The 20,915-nt window shown below is 43.4% G+C and overlaps 2 protein-coding genes across 3 annotated transcripts; one reads left to right on the top strand and one right to left on the bottom strand.

The window, feature by feature from the left end:
* Positions 1–534: 534 nt before the first annotated feature.
* dbr1 (debranching RNA lariats 1) lies at positions 535–5,396 on the bottom strand. The gene is made up of 9 exons (XM_020637783.3): positions 5,258–5,396; positions 4,004–4,218; positions 3,790–3,914; positions 3,622–3,702; positions 3,455–3,540; positions 3,136–3,360; positions 2,946–3,023; positions 2,715–2,860; positions 535–1,712 (listed from the first exon to the last, which is right to left on the bottom strand). The coding sequence occupies exons 2-9, from the start codon at positions 4,198–4,200 to the stop codon at positions 953–955; spliced, it is 1,698 nt and encodes a 565-aa protein (XP_020493439.2). The 5' UTR covers positions 4,201–4,218; positions 5,258–5,396; the 3' UTR covers positions 535–952.
* Positions 5,397–5,675: 279 nt separating this feature from the next.
* On the top strand, positions 5,676–20,879 carry armc8 (armadillo repeat containing 8). 2 transcript variants are annotated; one of them, XR_003808767.2, is made up of 23 exons: positions 5,676–5,961; positions 8,741–8,817; positions 10,064–10,135; positions 11,226–11,368; positions 11,522–11,619; positions 12,037–12,129; positions 12,234–12,314; positions 12,399–12,474; positions 12,559–12,649; positions 12,739–12,799; positions 12,914–13,114; positions 14,448–14,543; positions 14,674–14,756; positions 15,412–15,493; positions 15,617–15,703; positions 16,084–16,176; positions 16,264–16,413; positions 17,739–17,834; positions 18,068–18,163; positions 18,385–18,457; positions 18,891–18,984; positions 19,497–19,749; positions 19,861–20,879. XR_003808767.2 is itself a non-coding variant. In XM_020637777.3 (22 exons), exons 1-22 carry the CDS (start codon positions 5,917–5,919, stop codon positions 19,528–19,530), a joined length of 2,022 nt encoding a protein of 673 aa, XP_020493433.1. In that variant the 5' UTR covers positions 5,676–5,916; the 3' UTR covers positions 19,531–20,879. The 2 variants fall into 2 exon arrangements, 1 of the variants encoding a protein (XP_020493433.1); XM_020637777.3 differs by having other exon boundaries at positions 19,497–20,879.
* Positions 20,880–20,915: the final 36 nt, after the last annotated feature.

The raw sequence follows: 20,915 nt of genomic DNA, 5'->3' as shown, positions 1-20,915 counted from the left end.
TATAAACCTCACTGGGAAAAGAACTACATTACCCACGATCATAGTGTCACATGCACATCTCTGATTGCAGGAGCTTGCTGTCACCATGGAGATGTTTCCCACCCCTCAGCGCTAAAGGCTAATGGATAGTTTCGCTAGCTAGTTAGTTAGCTAACAGCAAATGTGCTAATAACCTTGCTATGCTGCATGTGCATTAACAGTATAAACTCTGTAACAACGACTAAAGTTACATTTAAAAAGAAGAGGTATTATTTGCAATGGATTGTAGGATGTGTAGTTCCTTCACTCCGGACGAAAATTCTGTAGTCTTGTACCTTCAATCGTTTTTCGATGCCGCTTTTGGTACCAAATTAAAAGTACTATAGTCACGAGTATACAGGTAGCTGGTTGTCATGGTTATTTTATGAAATGTCAATGGAGGACTTTAGCGAGGAAATTTGTTGAGCTCTATAGCTGTGAATGATGCTTCGAGTGCAGGATGACAGTTGATCGCTTCTCTTCTGACTTGTGCACTGGATAAGACAAACAAAGAGGTAAATAAGCAGCCATGTTTTATTGAATCCTGGAGGTGGTGGGGGGTTTGCAAACGGCTGTACAGCGATGTTTGGACTCATTCATATTTTTTTTTTTTTAAGTATTTACAGCAGATTTACCAACGCATATGTCTTGAAGTTAGAGGTACAAAAATAAAAAAAGAAACTCAGAACATCTGATCCCTAACATCTCCTTTGTTTGATTTAAAATCATATGAAACAAAGAGACAACATTTAAACTGCCTTTCTTTAGAAAATTTATCCAGAATTACATTTTCATGTCCAGTCTAACAATGCCACACCTCTCTGTGTTTTTCTTTATAAAGGCTGAAACGTAAAGGATAAACTAGTTGATCGCTTTTATCAAATTAAGTAGAATCTACCCTCTGAGTCTTTACCTCCTCGTCTCACCCGGCCCTCTAATCCTCCCCCTCCTCATCCTCCACCGCCGTATAGATGACCTGGTTCCTGCGTTTGATTCGGGGAGTCGTCCCTCTGCTGCCCGGCTCTCCACTCTCATCGCTGTTACGTTTCAGGATACGTACGGAAACAGCATCCTCTTCCTCGCCCTCGCAGCATCCCTCCCTCTCTGCTGCAGGGTGAGCGTGGGAGAGTGCAGGGGTGGAGTGGGAGGGAGGGGGGAGGTTCATGAGGTCGGGCAGAGATTTTGGGGAGAAAGCCGATTTGGGTTTAGGTAGAACCAAACGACTCGGCGTGCAGGTGTCACCTGCAGCTACGTCAGGGAGCTTATCTCCCTTTATTTCTGCTTTTGAGTTACCCTCCCCTTCCTCCTCCTCCCCCTCTTCCTCCCACTCGTCCTCTATCGTGATCTCATCAGGGTTAAACGAATTTGACAATCCTGAAGTGTCAGTCGGGTACTCGCTGGGCTCGTCTGCGCTCCCTACACTGCGTCTGTCTTCATCGTCGTCCTCGTCTCTTGCAGTGCTGCCCTGAACGTCCCCTCCCTGTGTGACCAGGGCGTAGAGATCTGTGAGTCCTAATGTGGCGCAGAGCTCGGTGGTCTGTGGGTTGGTGCTGCAGCTGGGCGCGGCGTGGGGTTGGGGTTTGTTAGGGTCATAGGCGGGCACAGTCCGGCTGAAGTTGTCTGGAATGGCGAGGTCACCGCTGAAGTCCTCCACAACCCGCATCATGTCAGCTTCTGAAGCTCTGAAGTCCCACCTGATGGTCAGAATAATCCGTGTTACAAAAGACGGCAAGAAGACAACCCTCACAGCTGAGTATGAAACTCTCCAATTGAAGCTTGTCTTATGGGAGATAGTTGTAGATGGTAAACTAAAGTTCAGCGCAAACTATAAACTACAGCACGATGAAGACCTCATCAGAAAAACATTACTTCAAAAAATGTGTTATGTAAATTAGAGGATTTTTACTGTTTTTGTACGGACAACATCTCAAATAGAAATAAAAATAAGAGGAGGAAATAAAAAATTTTAATTATAAACTAAAAGGTCCAATTAATGAGATGTGTAGTGAGTGAAATGATAAAGTGAGCTTACTATATGATCAGACATTAAGGAAACATACTATGTTGAAGTGCTGGCTTCTCTGACAACAATGCAGCAGTCAGTATGTCCTCCTTCTAACTTTAGATTCTGGTCCTGAATGCTCTGGATTTGTTTGGACCAGAGAAGGTAGGCGGTTTTAAGGCACCCCCACACGGCCGTTTTGGACGCCCCTCAGTTTGCCAGATATGAGAGCAGTTATCAGGTCAAACCAACAGGTGTTGCAGCAATGGAAGAGGGCAAGAGAACTGGTTCAGATAGAAGTGATTGTACTCGACCTAAAAAGCCTCTGCATGTTTCTAATAAGCTCCACGAGCAGAAACGTGCTCAAACTAGGATCAATATTGGAGATGCTTTTGAAAAATGGAGAGAGGTTAGAACGCAGAAAGATTTACAGACCGATGCAGAGCTGGCTAAACACTGAAGCTTCAGTGTCCACCACATGGTGACCTGCATGAGCATCGACTCTAGAGAGGAGGGGGCGGGGGGAGACAGCTCTCTACAATGTTTAGAAATGGGACTGCAGTACCCATTTTAAACACTAGGTGTCAGAGTTATATATTACTCCTTTAAGTTTTTACAATATTCAAACATGACTACAGAACAGTATGAGCGTAGGAACCCTGCTGTGTTTGTATGTTTACATATATGTGTGTACCGGTCGTGAAGGCCATTATTCTCGGGGATATTCCAGGGGTGAGGGGTGATCCTTTGCAGACTGTTGGTGGCCTTCAGGATAGCGAGCCACTCTGGATCGTACTCAAGTCCTTCAGATGAACCCGCTCTCTCTGGCACATCCACAATCTGCAGCACAAGTGTAAGTGTGATAGTTTAGAAGTACTCACATTAAACTATATTGTGTAAATTTAACAACAAAACTTTCTCCTACCTGTAAGAACTCCCTGTAGGGCAGACATTTATCCAGGGACAGGAATTTAGTTACACGTGGCGCAGAGTTACCTTTAGGCTGAAAAGAGGAGAGTTCACACTGATTAAGAGTAATACATCGATATATCAAGTACCTAAAATGTTTAAAATCACAATCAAAAGAAATACAGCAACAAGCCTCTAACCCTCACCTGATGCTGCATAACAGCAGCAAATTTGACGTGCAGATGTGCAGAGAACCAGTAGCTGGGCTGGAGGTGAGCCAGGAGCTCCTCAGCAGCGGGACTCCCCAGAGTGTTGGACTCCACTTCCTGTCGCAGGAACTTCTTCTTTCGCAACAGCTCCCCTGTACTCCCATAGTGGTAGATTCCACGAGGCCAGTCATGGCTCATGACAATGTCTATGGGCATCTGGATCTTTGTGGAAATTATATTTAAGAATGAAAACAGTCTTCAAAACAAATGTTTTGAAGGTGGGTTAAAGAGAGCAGGATTACTCTGTGATATTTACCTGCTTTAATTTGAACACCTCAATATTTCGGATGTGGTAAACGCTTCGGAGTGTATCGGGATTGTAAGGAGGACATTCATGGTGACCTTAAAGATCACAGATTTCAGGTAAACATACTGAGAGTTTGTTCAAATTGTTAAAACTCTTTCGACGTCACAAAATCTCACCTTTTCTGAAGTCGTGTGATTTAAAGATTCCAGATAAGCCACCGATTCTAACCCCCCTGTAACGAACAACGCCAGCGTAACCTGGGGGAATAGGGCAGAGTCAGAACTTGGTATCAAGAGAGAGACAGGTGGAGAGAATAATTACTTCTATTGTCTGCTGGTCCCTACCCAGATAATAAATATTGGGGGCCACCCAGCCTCCATAAGGCAGCTCCTGCAGGTGGTTGGAGGCCTCATGGTTCCCTCCTATGAAGATGGTCAGGACTGGAGCCTTCTTTTCTCCTGAATAGTATCTGCAAAAGAAATACAGCAACATGTAAGTTTTCAAATGCTCCCACCTATTATGATGCACCGAATTTACATGAATAAACAAAGAACTGACTTGTAAAATGTCTGCATTGTTCTGTACTTGGCCGGTACTGCCATGCACTTCATGTCTCCTTCATTTCGAACTGCCTGGAAGTCTCCACAGCAGAGCAGAAGGTCCACTTTTACACCTTCCTTCTTCTCCAGATAGCCGATTGTCTCATAGATCTTGTCCAGCTCCCCATGACAACAACCTTCCACTGCAATCTTCATGCTGCACAATCAGGTAAGCTGAGGATTCATGGAGAAAATCACAGTCAGGGCTGGTGTACAATGCTACTCTTTCAATACAAAAACATGTGTCATAACTGAGAGTGGGACAACATATTGTATTGTACGGCTGTGTGTCACCACTTCATGACTCCGCATCAAGGTGCTTGTGACAAGAATGAGAGTAACATTAACGGCAGTTATGTCGGATTCCTGTGTGTGAGAGCACACCAGGCTGATCCTAACGCAAATATTTCAACACTTGGATGCTTTTTCGATACCACATGTTTTAAAATGGAACAATCTCTGTTATTTTAATTATCGATACCATCAAAATGTACTGACGCTTCTCGGTCATATGTTTATGGTGGCACTGAAAGGTCAAACTGTTAAAAAAAACATTCAAATTAACGCAGAATCATTTCACAAAACACAAAAAAAAAACATTTCATGACATTCATTACGTATAATTGTTTCAACCCAACCCATGGATATACACCCCCACCCAAAAGACAACCTGACTCGGAGAGGGGTTTCCATAGTTACAAAGGCATCATCTAAACCCTGTGTATACATATATCATTATACATCATCCATATGTTATTGTTAAACACAAGATGTCCAGAAGGAAAATGTCCATAAATAAAACATAACCACTGAAACCTGTTAATGCAACCTGAAGCATGGTCAATGATTATGTTTTGCTCTAAGTTAAATGTTTATTCGTGTCTCATTAAATATTTTCGCAGTTGACCTTCAAGGCCACCGTAAACATTTTAACAAAAGTTGCCTCGAGATAAAGTACAGTTTCCAAAGTATTTGTGCAATTCTGACAATATTTAACAATTATAACAAAGAAATAAACCGATATTGGGTGCCTAGAACTTTTAATTTTTAATTACCGCGGTATATTAACATGTATCATTATCGTTTGGTTATTACTAGTATCATATCAAAGTAATAATAACAGAACATGCTAACTGGGCTAACTAGCTATCCTACGTTACGTGTTAAAGCGAACTCTAAACCTCATTTCAAATACATGATCTAGGCAACTTACGGAGACGAATGAGTAAAATGAGAGTCTAGTGTCTAGTTTCCCCCCCTCGTTTTGTTACAAAAGTGCTCTGAAATGCATGTTTGAGTCTCAAGCTAGCACATGAACCACAGAATGAATTTTCCCACCTCGCGTCTGGCTGTTCAAGCGCATGCGCAGAATGTCACCAAGCCTATTTTTGGATCATGAGCGGCAGATTCCAAACATTTTATTAAGAGAGTTTTTTTTTTTTTTTTAACGTGAGGATGTTTTTTTTTTTTTTTTTTTTTTAAATAATAAAGCATAATAATATCTGTTTCTTTGTCTGTACTTTATCGTATATTTGTGCATTCATTACGTGGTTCCCTGTGGATTAAAATGTTTGTATCGAATCTGACTCAGCGAAACATCACCTACGTCACGTTTATAAACAAAATTTACCTCATTGACAAATCCACTGTCTGACAGCCTGCTCACCAAGTTAGCGGTGTTGTGTTTTTGTTACTGCTGCGCCCACATAGGAGCTTTAATAACTGTTTTTTTTTTTATTCTTACGCTTCCTCGGAGCTGCGTGATTTAAGCCGCAGTTACTTTTTTTAAAAGCCGCTCACAGCTGCTCTGGGGGGGGCGGAGTGTCTGCAAAGTGCTGCGCCGATTGGGGCGCTCAATCCGGGGGACAAGAGATGGCGTGCTTGCTGGAGGCCCCTCTCCGCATCAGTGTGCTGTCTGTGAGTGTCCCTCTCATGGTTTCAAGTGGCATTATCACACGTACAATGTGCCCGATCCGAAAGCGAGTGGTTTACATCGTTTGATCAGTCATGTGTAGAAGCTGCAGAGGGGCTTATGTCCTCTGTTAGCCCGGCGAGCTAACATTGTAGCGCTGTAGCTGTGGATGAGATCGTTTTATATCCCGGCGTCGTCCGGGCGGGCGGGGACGTTCTGAACACGCGATTGATTCCTCCCGCCCGCCCCGTCGGTGTGTTCATAAAACAGAATCAAACCACCGAGGTACCTGTCAGTGTCACTCGGTATGAGTTAGCAGCTAAATGCTAAAAAGTGTGAGTTCTGTCCCCGTTTACAAGATAGCAACGCATGTGAAAGACACTGCGCCGTCCTGGAAAAGCATTTGAGCGCTATTATAAGCATGCTGATTGCAGCAGCAAAGTTTACCTTGGTAATATAGATAGAGTTATGCGTTTCATTTACGTTAGCCTACCACTAGCATTCGTGATAAGCTAGCGAAGCTAAAGTAACTCATTGATACTAAATCTAAAATCTTAAATTACATTTTTTTTCAACCATAATGAATGAAAAAAAAAAAAAAACTAATGTTGAATACTTTATTAATTTTTCCGTATTTTTATATATTCATAGAGTAAATTATTTAAAATACAATTTATTTTTAAAGAAAGATCTAGAAATACGAGAAGAATCCACTTAGCCTCTTTATTAATACATTTATATATTCTTTATTTATTTCTTGTATTTTTACTGTTGTTATTTTTGTGTTTTGTGCTTCTTTCTCTCAGAGCCTGATTCAAATCAAATATCTTATGTTCTTTTACATTTTCTACTTCAATTAAGGAGAGAAAAAGGTAGAAGTCCTTGGTAGCTAATGATGAGGATATTTATTGTTTACAGTCATTTAAAAATGCAGGAAAAGTCATTTAAATTCAGTAAACTTTGTTGGCAGGAATGAGAGAATTTTCATTTTGAATAAAACAGCATAAACAATTACTGAACAATATTGACACCTTAGAATAATTAGGAGAAGCCCCTTAGCCTCTTTGCTTTTATTTATTAATTCATTGATATCATTATTGTGTTTTGTGCTCCGTTCTCTGAGAGCCTGAAATATCATGTATTGTTTAACATTTTCTACGTCAATAGAGGAGAGAAAAATAATAATTGCTAAATTCAGGGTTCTCACAATATCAACATTACATTAAAATTAAATTATATTTATTACATGTGAACAAAATTAGACATTATTTTGATTAATATTGAGATCACAATTATTACTTATTTATTTATTATGTTAAGCACTTTGAGACGTACCATCCCACTTTCACGGGGGTCCCAACCGAAGACAATTTACATGACTGAATTAAAAAAGAATAGAACAGAATAAAACAAAGACAAAATGTCTGGTAGACTTGAGGTTAATGAGCGTGCCCCATGTACAGAGGCTGTAGTCCTCAAAGCGGGCGCCTGGGTTGAAATCTGATCGGTGGCTCCTTTCCTGCATGTCACTTTCCTCTCTCTCTTTTCTCTTCCTCAATTTCTGACTCTATCCGCTGTCCTGTCTCTACACTAAAAGCCCAAATATAAATCTTATCAAAAAATGTCTTGAAGTCAGACATTTGAAGCAAAATGAAAGCTCAGTCTTCTTTTTGTATTTATATTTCTGTCCAGCACCCAGTGCTCAACTATGTGAATGGGCGTGCTGTTTTGAAATCTTGGTATAAAAAGATACAATCTCTCTTATTTTGATGATCGATAGTATCAAAAAGTACAAACGCTTCAGAAAAACTTCATTCATTTCATAAGACAGGTGCATAGAAAACGAATGAATGCATCAAAAATGGCAAGCTAACTCCTGCACACCGTGTTAGCTGCACAGCCGTACCAAAACCTTTCCAATGTCTTTGTTCAATTTTGACCGTGTGCAGGAGATAGCGGGCAACTTTTGATGATCCAAAACAAGAAACGACCAGAGATTTGAGACATAGAACTTCTCATCTGTAGTGGTTTGATGTTTTCTAGTATCATATTGAAGCTTGATATTCTAGTTTCATGAAACTTTGTTCTGGTCAGATAGAAACGACACATATTTGAAAGGACAGGTGTGTGTGCAGGTACACACAGAATGTGCTGAACACCTTGTCAGCAGTGTGTCGATACCAGAAACAGTAGCAGCATGACCCCCCCACACACACACACACACACACACACACACACACACACACACACACACACACACACACACACACCTCCTGGAATCACGTGGAAAGTTGTAGCTGAAGCTATATCTGTGATATAAACAAAGTTGCCGGGTGTCACATGTAACCCCTGGGTGCCAATGACAGCTTTTAAAGGGCCCTGCTGCGGGTGCTGCTGTATGTGTCTGTACACATGGCTCTTAACGTCTAGGAACGAAAAGAGCCATCCACTGTGGGCGAATTTCTCAAAAAACCTGATGTTTAAAATGCATTTTTTCCCGTTGCTCTGTGAACACAAGTCTTTGCTTGTTTGTTAAGAAATGGCCCTGATCGATAATGCACAGAAAACTCTCTGACAGGCTCTCTCACTCTGATTCCCGGCTTTATTCTCTCATTCACTCTAAATTAAAGCGGGTTATTAAGGAGGTGAAAGTCTAATGTGTGTCTCTTCATTCAGAGTGTGTCTTTGCTCTCCAGCTTGTCGAGGTTCTGTCGGTCTTGCTGGAAAATGTATGTCACTGAATTGTCACTAATCATTCTTTTTTTTTTCTCTGTCCTCATGCAGGAAGTCACTGCCACTAGTCGCCATTATGTCGACAGACTGTTTGACCCCGACCCACAGAAGGTGCTGCAGGGCGTCATGTAAGTCTGTCAGCTCCTGCTGTACTGTGTGTGTTGTGTTCTCTTTTTGTTAAGGCGGAGAGAGACGATGCAGAGTTAGACTGAATCATTTCGCAGCAGATGACGGCTTGTCCCGTCAGGATTACAGATTGTAAGGTTGGTGCTCCTGCTAGTCCAGAAGTCAGCTTCCTGCAGGGGTGTGAACTTTATTCAGCCGCTGTGATTCAGCACAGTCGGCGGCTTTACTCGACGTTTTCTTTCTTCTCTTGATTAATGCAGTTTCTGTGCTGAAGTGTCAGAACTCTTACAGCTGTTGTTGCTGGATTTTCTTTTGCAATTATTTGAATACATTTGCAAATCAAAGTCTTATTTTGAATTTCACACCTAGAATATATTCAGTATATAAACACTGTCTATGTTGATCTCTGTGTTTACATGCTCAGGCTTTCATGTGACGCTCTATTTCAAAATGTGTTTCACTCCTCAGTGTGACTTAATATCTCTCTCTCACTCTAATTCTCACCTCGTGTCTCACCGTTGTGACCTGGACTCAGACTATTTCATCGTTATTTTTAACTTCGGTGGAGTCTAGCTCTGGTTACGGCTCGTACCGCTCCACCTGACTCACTTGACTGCCTGCTCCAGCTGTACTTTTCCACTAGCCTCACTCACCTGCCATTCGATATCAGCCGGGGCAGTTTCAGAGCAGAGGAAACACTGCATTCAAAAACAAAATGAGTGAATGCAAATGAACAGGCTCATTCACGTCTTATAGCTGCTTGATGTAAATCTTCTCTGCCTGCCTGGTGTCTCTATAACTTCTAGTCCAGCCTCTGCTGTGCTGCAGAGTGCCCCTCATTCTGCAAAAAAAGCCTGATAACAGTTTGATAAAGTTTATCAAAAGAGAACATTGAGTGAAATGCATCTGTAAAGAAACATAACGTGCCTTTATTTAATCTGTGTTGTTGCAGAAGTTTAGAAACATAACTCCTGACTTTACAGCCTGCAGCGTATCATGTCAGTTTATAGTTGTTGTTTGCTTTATGCTGCTCATTGCTCAACAGGTCAAACTGTTCTTTCATCTTCACTAACATCACCTCTCCTTCACTTGTGTGTATGTGTTTCTTTTTTAAGTGCTAAGCTGTTACACGACTGTCTCAAGTTGTGTCAGAATGACGTCATATTTCACTTCTTCCGTTATCTTCTTCATTTGTCAGCGCTGCCTCAGATGAGTGTTCCTAATTGGTGTGTTTTTGTCTCACTTCAGTGACATGAAGAACGCCGTCATAGGAAACAACAAGCAGAAGGCCAATCTGATCGTCCTCGGAGCTGTGCCAAGGTTTGTCCCCGCACTAATGTAAAGCCTCACTTCTTCTACTAAAGTTCACATCCTACCATTTTAAAGGGGACATATTATGAAAAATACACTTTGTGTTTTTGAACATATAATTGTGTTGAGTTTCTACTGACCCACAAAATGTGAAAAAAACCCATCCAGTCCTTTGTTTGTGGTCTGCATAAGTCTTACAACACAGAGAAAAATGCTCCGTTTCAAATTTGCTCTCCTTGTGACATCACAGTGGGATTCTGGTAAAAACAATTTCCATCCCCTCCCCTGGTATCTCCACCCATGGACTCCACCCCCAGCCTAGAACAAAACTTTAGCGCAGGTACGGCAGTTTTAGTCTCGCTACAGAGGAGTGATGTCTACCGGGAAAACTCAGGGGGAGCTCATTGCATTTAAAGAGACACACACACCAAAACGGAGCATTCTGAGAGAGCTGGTTTATACAGAGTCACAAACCTCCTCTGGTGCTTGATTTATGTTATAAACTCCTCAAAAAAAGTTTGGAAACGTTATTTCGGTCACTTATTTTGCCCCTTTAATAATAGTAATTAGTGTTGTATTTTATATCGTTGGAAAGCCTGATTAGTCACCTTTACGAGGTATAACTTGTAAGGATTGTGCATTCGTGGAATGTGCAACACGGCTAAACATGTGAGTAGTGCTCTTAAAAAAAATGTGCCAAAATCCCCTGCAGTGTTCTTCTGTTGGTATTCACAGCTGCAACATTCATTCTTCAGGATGTTGTTGGTGTTCACAAATATCTACTACGAGGCTACGTCAGCTCAGATTTCTAGAGTCCATCTTTGAATGGAAACTACTTACAAAACTACAAACAGAGAATAAGCAGCTGAAAACTGAGTGCAAATGACTTTATGGACAGGGACTTTTGCTGAGTTGATATTCAGTCATATTTATTTAAGCCAGAGTGGACAGCTGAAGGAATACAACAAGAGATGCTAAGGTTGTGGCTGCTCGCAGGCATTGCACCTTGTTACATAAAGGCCCTCAGGGCAAAGCTCTGCAAGTAGGAGAACTGAGCTTTGTTCAGTGTGTGTGTGTGTGTGTGTTTATTTTGCTCCAGGTTACTGTACCTGCTCCAGCAGAGCTCCTCCAGTCTGGAGCTGCGGACAGAGTGTGCCGTAGTGCTCGGCAGCCTGGCCATGGGCACAGAGAACAACATCAAGTCCCTGGTGGACTGTCACATCATCCCTGCCCTTCTCCAAGGTTGGGAACACACACACACACACACACACACACACACACACACACACACACACACACACACACACATAATCATGCATGCAAATACTCAAAGCCACAGATGAAATGTTGGGTGACTTGCAGAGACTGTACAACACCTGTGCTTTGTCCATGCAGGTCTCCTCTGTCCAGACCTGATCTTCATCGAAGCTTGTCTTCGATGTCTCAGAACGGTCTTCATCAGTCCGGTCACCCCTGTGCAGCTGCTCTACACTGTAGGTTATCTTGTGTTTGAATGCATCGTCTCAGCATTTCTGAAATGATTTATGCAGTCATAGATGTACACGAGCAGAAACGTGCTCAAACTAGGATCAATATTGGAGATGCTTTTGAAAAATGGAGAGAGGTTAGAACACAGAAAGGTTTACAGGCCGATGCAGAGCTGGCTAAACACTGAAGCTTCAGTGTCCACCACATGGCAACCTGCGTGAGCATCGACTCTAGAGAGGAGGGAAGACAGCTCTCTACAATGTTGAGAATTTGGACTGCAGTACCCATTTTAAACACTAGATGTCAGAGTTACATACTACTCTTTAAAAATGTATAAATCAGACTGCATCAGTTCTGTCTGCATTTATGTGATTTTCAAAATGGAACGGCTAAATTTAACTCACCCATCTTGTTCTTTGAAGGACCCCACTGTGATCCCCCATCTAATGTCGCTACTAAGCCGCTCACAGAGAACGCAGGAGTACATCACGCAGATCTTCTCCCACTGTTGTAAGGTATTTGTTGGTGCTTTTGCTGCTCACATGCAGAGGAGTCCATCATACTAGAAGCCAGATGCAGGTTCATTGTTTATAGACCTTTTTGTTTTTGTTGTTTCCAGACCCCAGAGCACCAGACGGTTCTTTTCAACCACGGCGCCATCCAGAACATTGCTCCTCTACTTATCTCCCCTTCTTATAAGGTAAATGTGAGCGTATATATTCATGGTTCAACCTTTCACATGTGGTACTCAGTTTTCTCTTTTGAACCCTCCGTGCTGCTGCAGGTCCGGATGCAGGCGTTAAAGTGTTTCTCAGTCCTGGCCTATGAGAACACTCAGGTCTCCATGACACTGGTGAATGGTGAGGAAATTATCTTCTTCTTCTCTGTTTCCTTTTAAAAAGAGCTTCACTTATTAACCCGTTTATCCGTGTTTTCCCCGTCAGTGCTGGTGGACGGCGAGCTGCTCTCTCAGGTATTTGTCAGAATGATGCAACGGGATCAACCTATTGAAATGCAGCTAACGGCAGCCAAATGGTGAGTCACATTTAAGTGTTTTAATCCGTAATGATTATATATTTCCTGTATGTCTTTGTCTTCATATGAGTCCTCTTCTTCTGTCGCAGTCTAACGTACATGTGTCGAGCGGGTGCCATCAGAACAGACGACAGCTGCATAGTCCTAAAGGCAAGGCTCACTTTAAGACATTTATTTGTCCTCTATCATATTAATGGTTCCTCTTAATTAATGTGTGTGTGTGTGTGTGTGTGTGTGTGTGTGTGTGTGTGACTTTTCTTCCAGACCCTGCCGTGCCTCGTGCGGATGTGCAGTAAAGAGCACCTGCTGGAGGAGAGGGTGGAGGGTGCAGAGACACTAGCCTACCTGATGGAGCCTGACGTGGAGCTGCAGAGGATCGCCAGCACCACGGACCACCTGGTGGCCATGTTGGCCGACTACTTCAAATACCCGAGCTCTGTGTCGGCCATCACTGACATCAAGAGGGTGAGCCTACGAATGCACTCTTCATGGAAAGTCTTTGTTCGCACTGCGTCGTAAAACCAATCCCAGACTCAGACTCAGAAATAGCTTGAAATGCGATTCGAGTCAGATTTCTTCAGATGTGTCTGAGTCTTGTTAGCTCAAACTGGATTTAAAAATGTCCTCTGCATCACTTATGGCAGAAAACAGCAGCTTCAAATCCAGAGTGAAGGAAATGAATCAAAGCAGTGGAGCAGCATCTGCGCTGTTACAGTAGAGCAGTACGGAGGACAACACTGAGACTCTGTTGCTTTCGTTTTTTCTTCAGCCAAACAGCAGTTCGGCTTCCACGTTCAAAACTTATAGAATATGTAATTAATACTCATTTTACATTTGATTATCAGCACATAAAAACAAAACAAAGCGGAGATTGATCATAATGTCAGAGTGCACTCACACAAGGTAGTCTGTACCGTGCCTGAGCACGTTTGACCCCTGAAGTCCGGTTCGTCCGAGTAGTGTGAGTCCTCCGCTCAGTGCTCAAGAAGCACGGTATACTTCTTTGGGTCTGGCACAGATGGAAGAGGTGTGATTCAGCAAAGTACAGCTGCTCATGAACGAGGACAAGCACGGCTACACGACGTGTTCTGATGATGACTAAGTGACCCCCTTTTTTTTTTTTGTCTGCATGTGTTGTAAATTCAGCACGCTTCATGATCACCTAAATCTGTGCATGTTTTGTATTATGACGATAAATACAAGAGGTCATCGTTCTCAGACCCGGGTTAGTCCTGGAGCAGTGTGAGTGCTCATTAGTTTTAATGGAACTTACATTTTGAGCGGATGATTAAAGTCAGACAATCCATAATTTGTGCAGAAACAGCACTGTATTTCCGAGGCTTTCATTTCTAAATGTCAACCTTAGAAAATGTCATTTTCATTTCATCGAGGTCTTTTGGTTTCGTCCTCTAGAGACTGTGTATGTTTGTTACAAAACAGTATGGCAAAAACAAAAAGCCAAAATTTGTTGGACAAAAAGACATTTAAATCCCAAGAGTGAAAACTTGAGCATCGCTAAAAAAGCTAAACACGATTAAGTTTCTTAATGAGCCATTTAGAGGCTGATCTTTATTAGAATGGATCATTTTTACCAGATAGCATCCAGACGTTGTTGTTTTTTTATAATGAGCTGTGATCGAGTTAACCTTAGCGTTTCTGAATGTAGTAAACAGAAGCTTTTTTCTTCTGCCAATAAGAATTAGAATCAGTGCATTAAATGTATCGACCATATCAGTAGGGAGAGAAACATTCAGAAAGTTTGCATCACCTCATCGCCTGCCCTCTCCGTCCTCTGCAGCTGGACCACGACCTGAAGCACGCACACGAGCTGAGGCAAGCTGCTTTCAAACTCTACGCCTCGCTGGGCTCCAACGATGAGGACATCCGGAAAAAGGTGACCTTACCTTCCCCTCATACGTTCATTTGCATTTATATGTTTGCATTTAAAATAATGCAAATGCATGTTTGTATTCTGATCCATCCTCCTTATTTGTTTGTTTGTTTGTTTGTTTTTCCTTCTTCAGATTACAGAGACAGAGAACATGATGGACAGAATAGTCAGCGGCCTATCAGAATCCAGCATCAAAGTCCGTTTGGCGGCTGTCAGGTAGGCTGTAATGTCTCAGAGTTCCCCAAAACATGTGTGTGAAGTTTCCTGTTCTAAATCCACTCTGATCCTGTATTTGATCATGCCTTTAAACCCCTCTATTTCAGCCCTGCTCAGAACAGGCTGTTTCTGTGTCTGTACCTTTAAATGTAAATGAGCTGTGTCTGACCACGCCCCCTCTCTGGAAGGGCTTGGGTGTCTCGGTCTTTCTCACTCCATGTCCTATTGTTTACGATGAGAAGGCAGACTCAGAGGGCAGAACTAACACCTAGCTGTGGGAGTGTCACCCACCTGGGGGAGGGGTTACTGCCCTTTGTGATGTCATGAAGGGAAAATCTCCAAACGGCCTTTTTGAGCACACATTTTCTGAAAAGTGGAGCAGGCAGAAGACTGAGAGTATGGACTTTTTTCATCATTGGGGGGTTTGTAGACAGACTAGAGACACATATTAGAGTTAGAGAAACATGGTGAAGTGGATTTTACAGAATATGTGACCTAAGACGAGGTCAGTGTCTTCAGGTAGTTGTTGCGATTTATATTATCATATCCAATCTGGATGATAAAAATGAAACTGTAGCTGGAAATGTCCACAAGATACAGTGCAACTCTCCTCTTTTTGTGTCTCTGAATGTTGTTGATTTTATTTTTTACCCAGGTGTCTTCACAGTCTCTCGCGGTCCGTGCAGCAGCTGAGGACCAGCTTCCACGACCATGCGGTGTGGAAACCCCTCATGAAGGTCGGTGTGGGCTGCATGAAGTGCGGACAGCAGAGCACCTCTCTGTTTGTCTCTGTCGAAGAAACTGCTGCTCAACACTAGATAAATGACTAAAGGAATACTCATCGATGTGTTTGTGTTTAGCTGCTTCAGAACGCTCCCGATGAAGTCCTCGTCATGGCTTCTTCCACACTATGCAACCTACTGCTGGAGTTCTCTCCTAGCAAAGAGGTACACACACACACACACATACACACACGTACACACAATACACACACACCATCTCTCTCTCTCTCTCTCTCTCTCACACACACACACCAACTCTCTCTCTCTCACTCACACACACACACACACACACACACACACACACACACACACACACACACACACACACACACACACACACACACCAACTCTCACACATGCACACACAATACACACACACACACACACACACACACACACACAATACACACACACCATCTCTCTCTCTCTCTCTCTCTCTCTCTCTCTCACACACACACTCACACACACACCAACTCTCTCTCTCTCACACACACACACACACACACACCCTTTACCCTAAAGAACTGTTCCCTGTGTCTCTGCAGCCCATCCTGGAGTCCGGGGTGGTCGAGTTACTATGCAGTCTGACCCAGAGTGACAGTCCGGCTCTGAGGGTCAACGGGATCTGGGCCCTGATGGTAAAATGATTTTCTACAGTAAGGAGTGCCTTTTTAAACGTGCGCCCTTCAGGAGCGTAATGTTTCTCTTCTCCTGCGTGTGTTCAGAACATGGCGTTCCAGGCCGATCAGAAGGTGAAGGTGGAGATTGTTCGGTGTTTGGGGACAGAGCAGCTGTTCCGCCTGCTGTCAGACCCCGACACCAACGTGCTGATGAAGACGCTCGGCCTGCTGCGAAATCTGCTGTCAACACGCCCTGTGAGAAAAACACACACACACACACACACACACAGATACAAGCATGTTGAGTTACATAAAGCATTATTAACAAACAGCGAGTGATACACACGGGGCCATATTCTGACGCCGCCTAAGCACGTGGTGCAAAGTGATTTGGGGTGTGTCTGACTACATTTTGCCAGTTAAGCGGTGCACAATCTGAGCACAGAGCCTGTTAAAGGTTGGATTAAGTCGCTTGATAACACAAAGGTTTTTTTGGGGGGTAACATGAATCAACCCAATCAGAGCGGCAGCTCTCGTTCCCTTAACGATCCAGGTGATCCTGCAGGCTGGTGAGTTGCTTTTTACACGGTGGATTTCAGTCCTTATTCTTAAACAGACTGAACTCCAGCCGGCTCATTTAACTTCTCTCCTTCTATTGTGCCCCTGAAAACACACAGGACACTGTATGAAATATGTTGATGGTTACCTGAAATCAATCCCACAACATCAGAAATGATCAGAAAGCGGGGTAAAGATTTCCGCATTCACACCCTGTTTTAAGACAAACACACCTTTGGGTCGCTAACGGGGGTGCACGTTCATTTGCTAAGTAAACATCATGAGCCGTTGGCGTAAATTACAACTGTGTGAGGTGGAAAATAGGAAACATACCTGCACTGTGCACCAAGATGCTTTACACCGGATGTAGCGATAGGACACCTTTCTTGAGTGAGGGAGGTGGGGGGGAATGAACGGTTTTTCCAGCCTTGGTTGATTCTCGCCCCTTAAAGTGTTTGCCTCATAAAAACTTTCAGTGTGAGGAAACTTGATTGAATAGCCACATCCTGGCTCCAGCTGAGATCCACTGACGGTCGTTTGTGAAGCAGTGCCGTCAAATCTAACGCTCTTCTCTCAGCTGCTGCCGCCGAGATCGAATGATTTAGACGCTGTTATCTGAAAGAGAAAGAGTTTTATAATGTTGCATCAACATCGCCAGATTCAGAGATCTCCTAAAAGAATGACAGGAGGAGGAGCTGTGTTTGAATCCGCTTCATGAAGAACATTGTAGAGCTAAAAATCACCTTCAGGGATAAAGTGAAACCCCTTTCAGGTCTATAAATAGAGTGTGTTGGTTTGCAGGTCGCTTCTTTAACGGTTCAGCGCTGCGGCCAGATGTCCCACGAGGGCTTTAATGGCATGTTGCAGAGAAGGTTTCTGCAGTAACCTTGAACGCTGCGCACTTCTCTAACCTTCTCTGTAGATATTAATTCAGGGCTCCTACATGTGCTGACTTTGCATAAATTCTGCAGATATCTTAAATCCTGCACGCATACTGATTCTCTGCTCTCTCGTGTTGTCAGCACATCGACCAGATCATGAGCTCTCATGGGAAGCAGATCATGCAGGCCGTGACCCTCATCCTGGAGGCGGAGCACAGTATAGAGGTCAAAGAGCAGGTGAGACCCCCCCACCCCCCTCCACCCTCCCCCTCATCTGCTTCATGCTTAATGATGGTTTTCATGCAGAATTCATCCTGCAGCTGCATTGCAGAGTTAACATTCTGTTGATATTATCAGTCTGTCTGCTCCTGGTCTGTCTTCCTCCTGCCTCCAGGGATGTTGTTCTATGGAAACAGATCAGACAGAGTCAGATAAAAACAGTGACGTCACTCTCTTTTGGTCTCCAACAGACGCTGTGCATCCTCGCCAACATCGCAGACGGCAACACAGCAAAGGAACTCATCATGACCAATGACGACATGCTCCAGAAAGTCAAATACTACATGGTAGGACTTTATAGAACCAAACTGTTCAGATTCTCTGCTGCCTCCTTTTCCCTTCTCACATCTTGTCTTCATATAAACCGATTCTCATAGAAGCCGAGGATGCAGTATGTCGAACATACCAGAGACAACTCTTTTAGTGTTAGGACATCTTGTGAGAGCGTTTCTTTTGTTCTGTTTTCCTCGCTTGTAATGTTTTTTTTTTTACTCTTCCGTTCCTGCAGGGGCATTCGAATGTGAAACTGCAGCTCGCCGCCACGTTCTGCATCTCTAACCTAATCTGGAACGAGGAGGATGGTAAGAGACAAGCACGTCTGTTAAAGGAGGAGTAAAGAAGGGTTGGGGTGAAGAAAGAGGAATGTGTCAAAGTAGGAATACAATCAGGAGCTTTGCTTGAGTTTAGGAATTATCGCCAGCTCAATAATTTGATGCACGTTAGTCACAGAAGTCAGTTGGGAGATTTTTCTATGACCAAAGTGTGACCCCCCCCCCCTCCTCTTTAAAATACTGAAACCACAAAAGTCTTCATGTGTGCGGTGGTTTGCGTCATCTTCTTGATTGTAGCTGCAACGTTGGCTGAGTTAGCATTACAACTAGCAGGTCGCTAACGAGGCATTTCTTCTCAAAGATAAAACACTTTTATACTAAGTTTGGCACTCTGAACAACAGACCTCTTTCATTCAAGCACAAACAAAGAATGATTCTCCTCACCTCTTTATTTTGTCTGCAGGTTCTCAGGAGCGTCAGGACAAGCTGAGGGAGATGGGCTTTGTGGACATCCTGCACAAACTCACCCAGGCCTCCGACCCCAACCTCAGCGACAGGTGGGCAAGAAAAGCAAATTATTAAACACAAACTCCTCATCAGACAGTTTCACCTGTACCGACCCGAATATATCAGACGACCCCGATAATAAAACGACCCGGATTATAGACTACTGACTATAAGAGGCCCCTGATTATAAAACGACCCGGATCGAAGTCGACCCAGGTTTTAGAAATGGCGATCGTCTGTTGAGTTCTCATCTCCACACACCTCTCCTCTCCTCTCCTCTACAGGCAGCGACATGCCCCCTCTCGATCGCTTTCCTGTACGTGTCAACACATTCCCCGTTTTCAAATTCTCACTCCACCTGCAGAGCGTCTGCAGGGTAGAGAGAAGGCGCAGATCGTCTTGCTAGTTGATCGATCTTAGATGTTGCTCTTCTACAAATAAAACGCCGTATTGATAACCACCTTACTTGTCTGTTAGCGTGAGCTACTTTTGAGCCACTTTGCTGCTTTGCTCTGACACTCGGGCCAACACGTTGCACTGACGGTGTGTCTTACTCTCTCAGGGCGAAGACGGCGATGCAGCAGTACCTAGCGTGACGACAGAGGACGGAGCTCCCCGACTGCCAGCCTCACTAACAATTGTCGGGAGGAAACCTGCTGCTGGTCCATTTGATTCTTGTTTTGTTGCACAAAGACACCTTTTTTTTTTTTGTTTTGTTTTCTCTCTTTGGACCCGTGGCTGGCCTCCCCTCACCTCTCCCTCACCTCCAACTAGCACCACCTCAACAGTTCTGCTCACCTGTTGGGAAATCAACGGTTAGGAGGGGTTCTTTAATTTTTCTTTTCAACAATGAAGTGAATTCTTTCCTTTTTGGGACTTTGTGATTTTCAAACTTTCTTCTTTTTTTTTTTTTTTTTGGAGTGCAGCAGCTGGAAACAGGCGCCTCCGTCTCGGTGCTTTTGGACTCCTAAATGGAGGAGATTCTGGTCTCAGAGAACCTGACTGCGAGGGTTTGTCACACGAGCAGGGCTGTTGGACATTTCCCAGTTTTATTTTTTTTAAAATTCTTAATTAATATTACTATTAATATTTCCTTAAGGCGTCGCAAAGCAAGGACACATTTGGAGCAACTAAAACGGACTGCCTATTTTGAAATTTTGGGTGTTTCTTTTTTTTGTGGCTACATACCTCGTAAATATATAAATATATATAAATATAAACATAAATATCTATTTTTGGATTCTTATTTTTGCCCCTGAACCTCTGTTTGTTTTCATTCACTCCCTCTGATCCACGTTTCTCTGCACTCTGAGGAGAATCCGCCACGGTCCCATTCACGGTCCGTGGAGGTGAAGTAGAATAAGAAATGTAACGCTCCTTCCTGTTCAGTTTTTTGTTTTCTTCACCGCTGTGGTTCTGCGTGCACTGAAGCCTTCACTTCACTCCTGTCTGACATCCTTATAATCCCAATGGGAAAATGTAGTTCCAGAGTGCTGCCTCTGACCTGCCCGGTTACTAATTAACAGAACACAGAGATAAGAGGATGCATGTGTCCTCACACCTCGTTGAATATCCGCTGCTGCTGTTCCTGCACTCGCTGCAGCCCCCTCCGCCTTCTGTCTGTGTGTGTCAAAAGGGATAAATGAGAGCTCCTATTTTCTCTCTGATGATGTGTTTTGAGAAGCCTGCGAGGACGAGAGTGCATGTAAGAAAAAAAAAAAAGAAGAATCATGTGAGTGTGGCCCCTGGAGGGTGAGGCACTGAGTGCATCCGCATCAGCAGCGGCTGCAGCAGAATCCGGCCCTGATTTGTGTTTCATCCTTTTGATCTTATAATTTCCCATCAGGATATTTCTAAAGTGTTGTTCCCTGACATTTGACACCGTACTGAAACGCTGATAGAATGAATGTTACCGTTGAAAAATATATGCAGACCTAAAGAAGAATTGCTTCTGTGTTGTGTCTTATTGCTCTCTGTCTGG

The sequence above is a fragment of the Labrus bergylta genome, chromosome 13, assembly GCF_963930695.1.
Source record: "Labrus bergylta chromosome 13, fLabBer1.1, whole genome shotgun sequence".
NCBI lineage: Eukaryota > Metazoa > Chordata > Actinopteri > Labriformes > Labridae > Labrus > Labrus bergylta.
The sequence above is the reverse complement of the archived record's forward strand: the minus strand, read 5'-3'. Positions and strand labels throughout refer to the sequence as shown.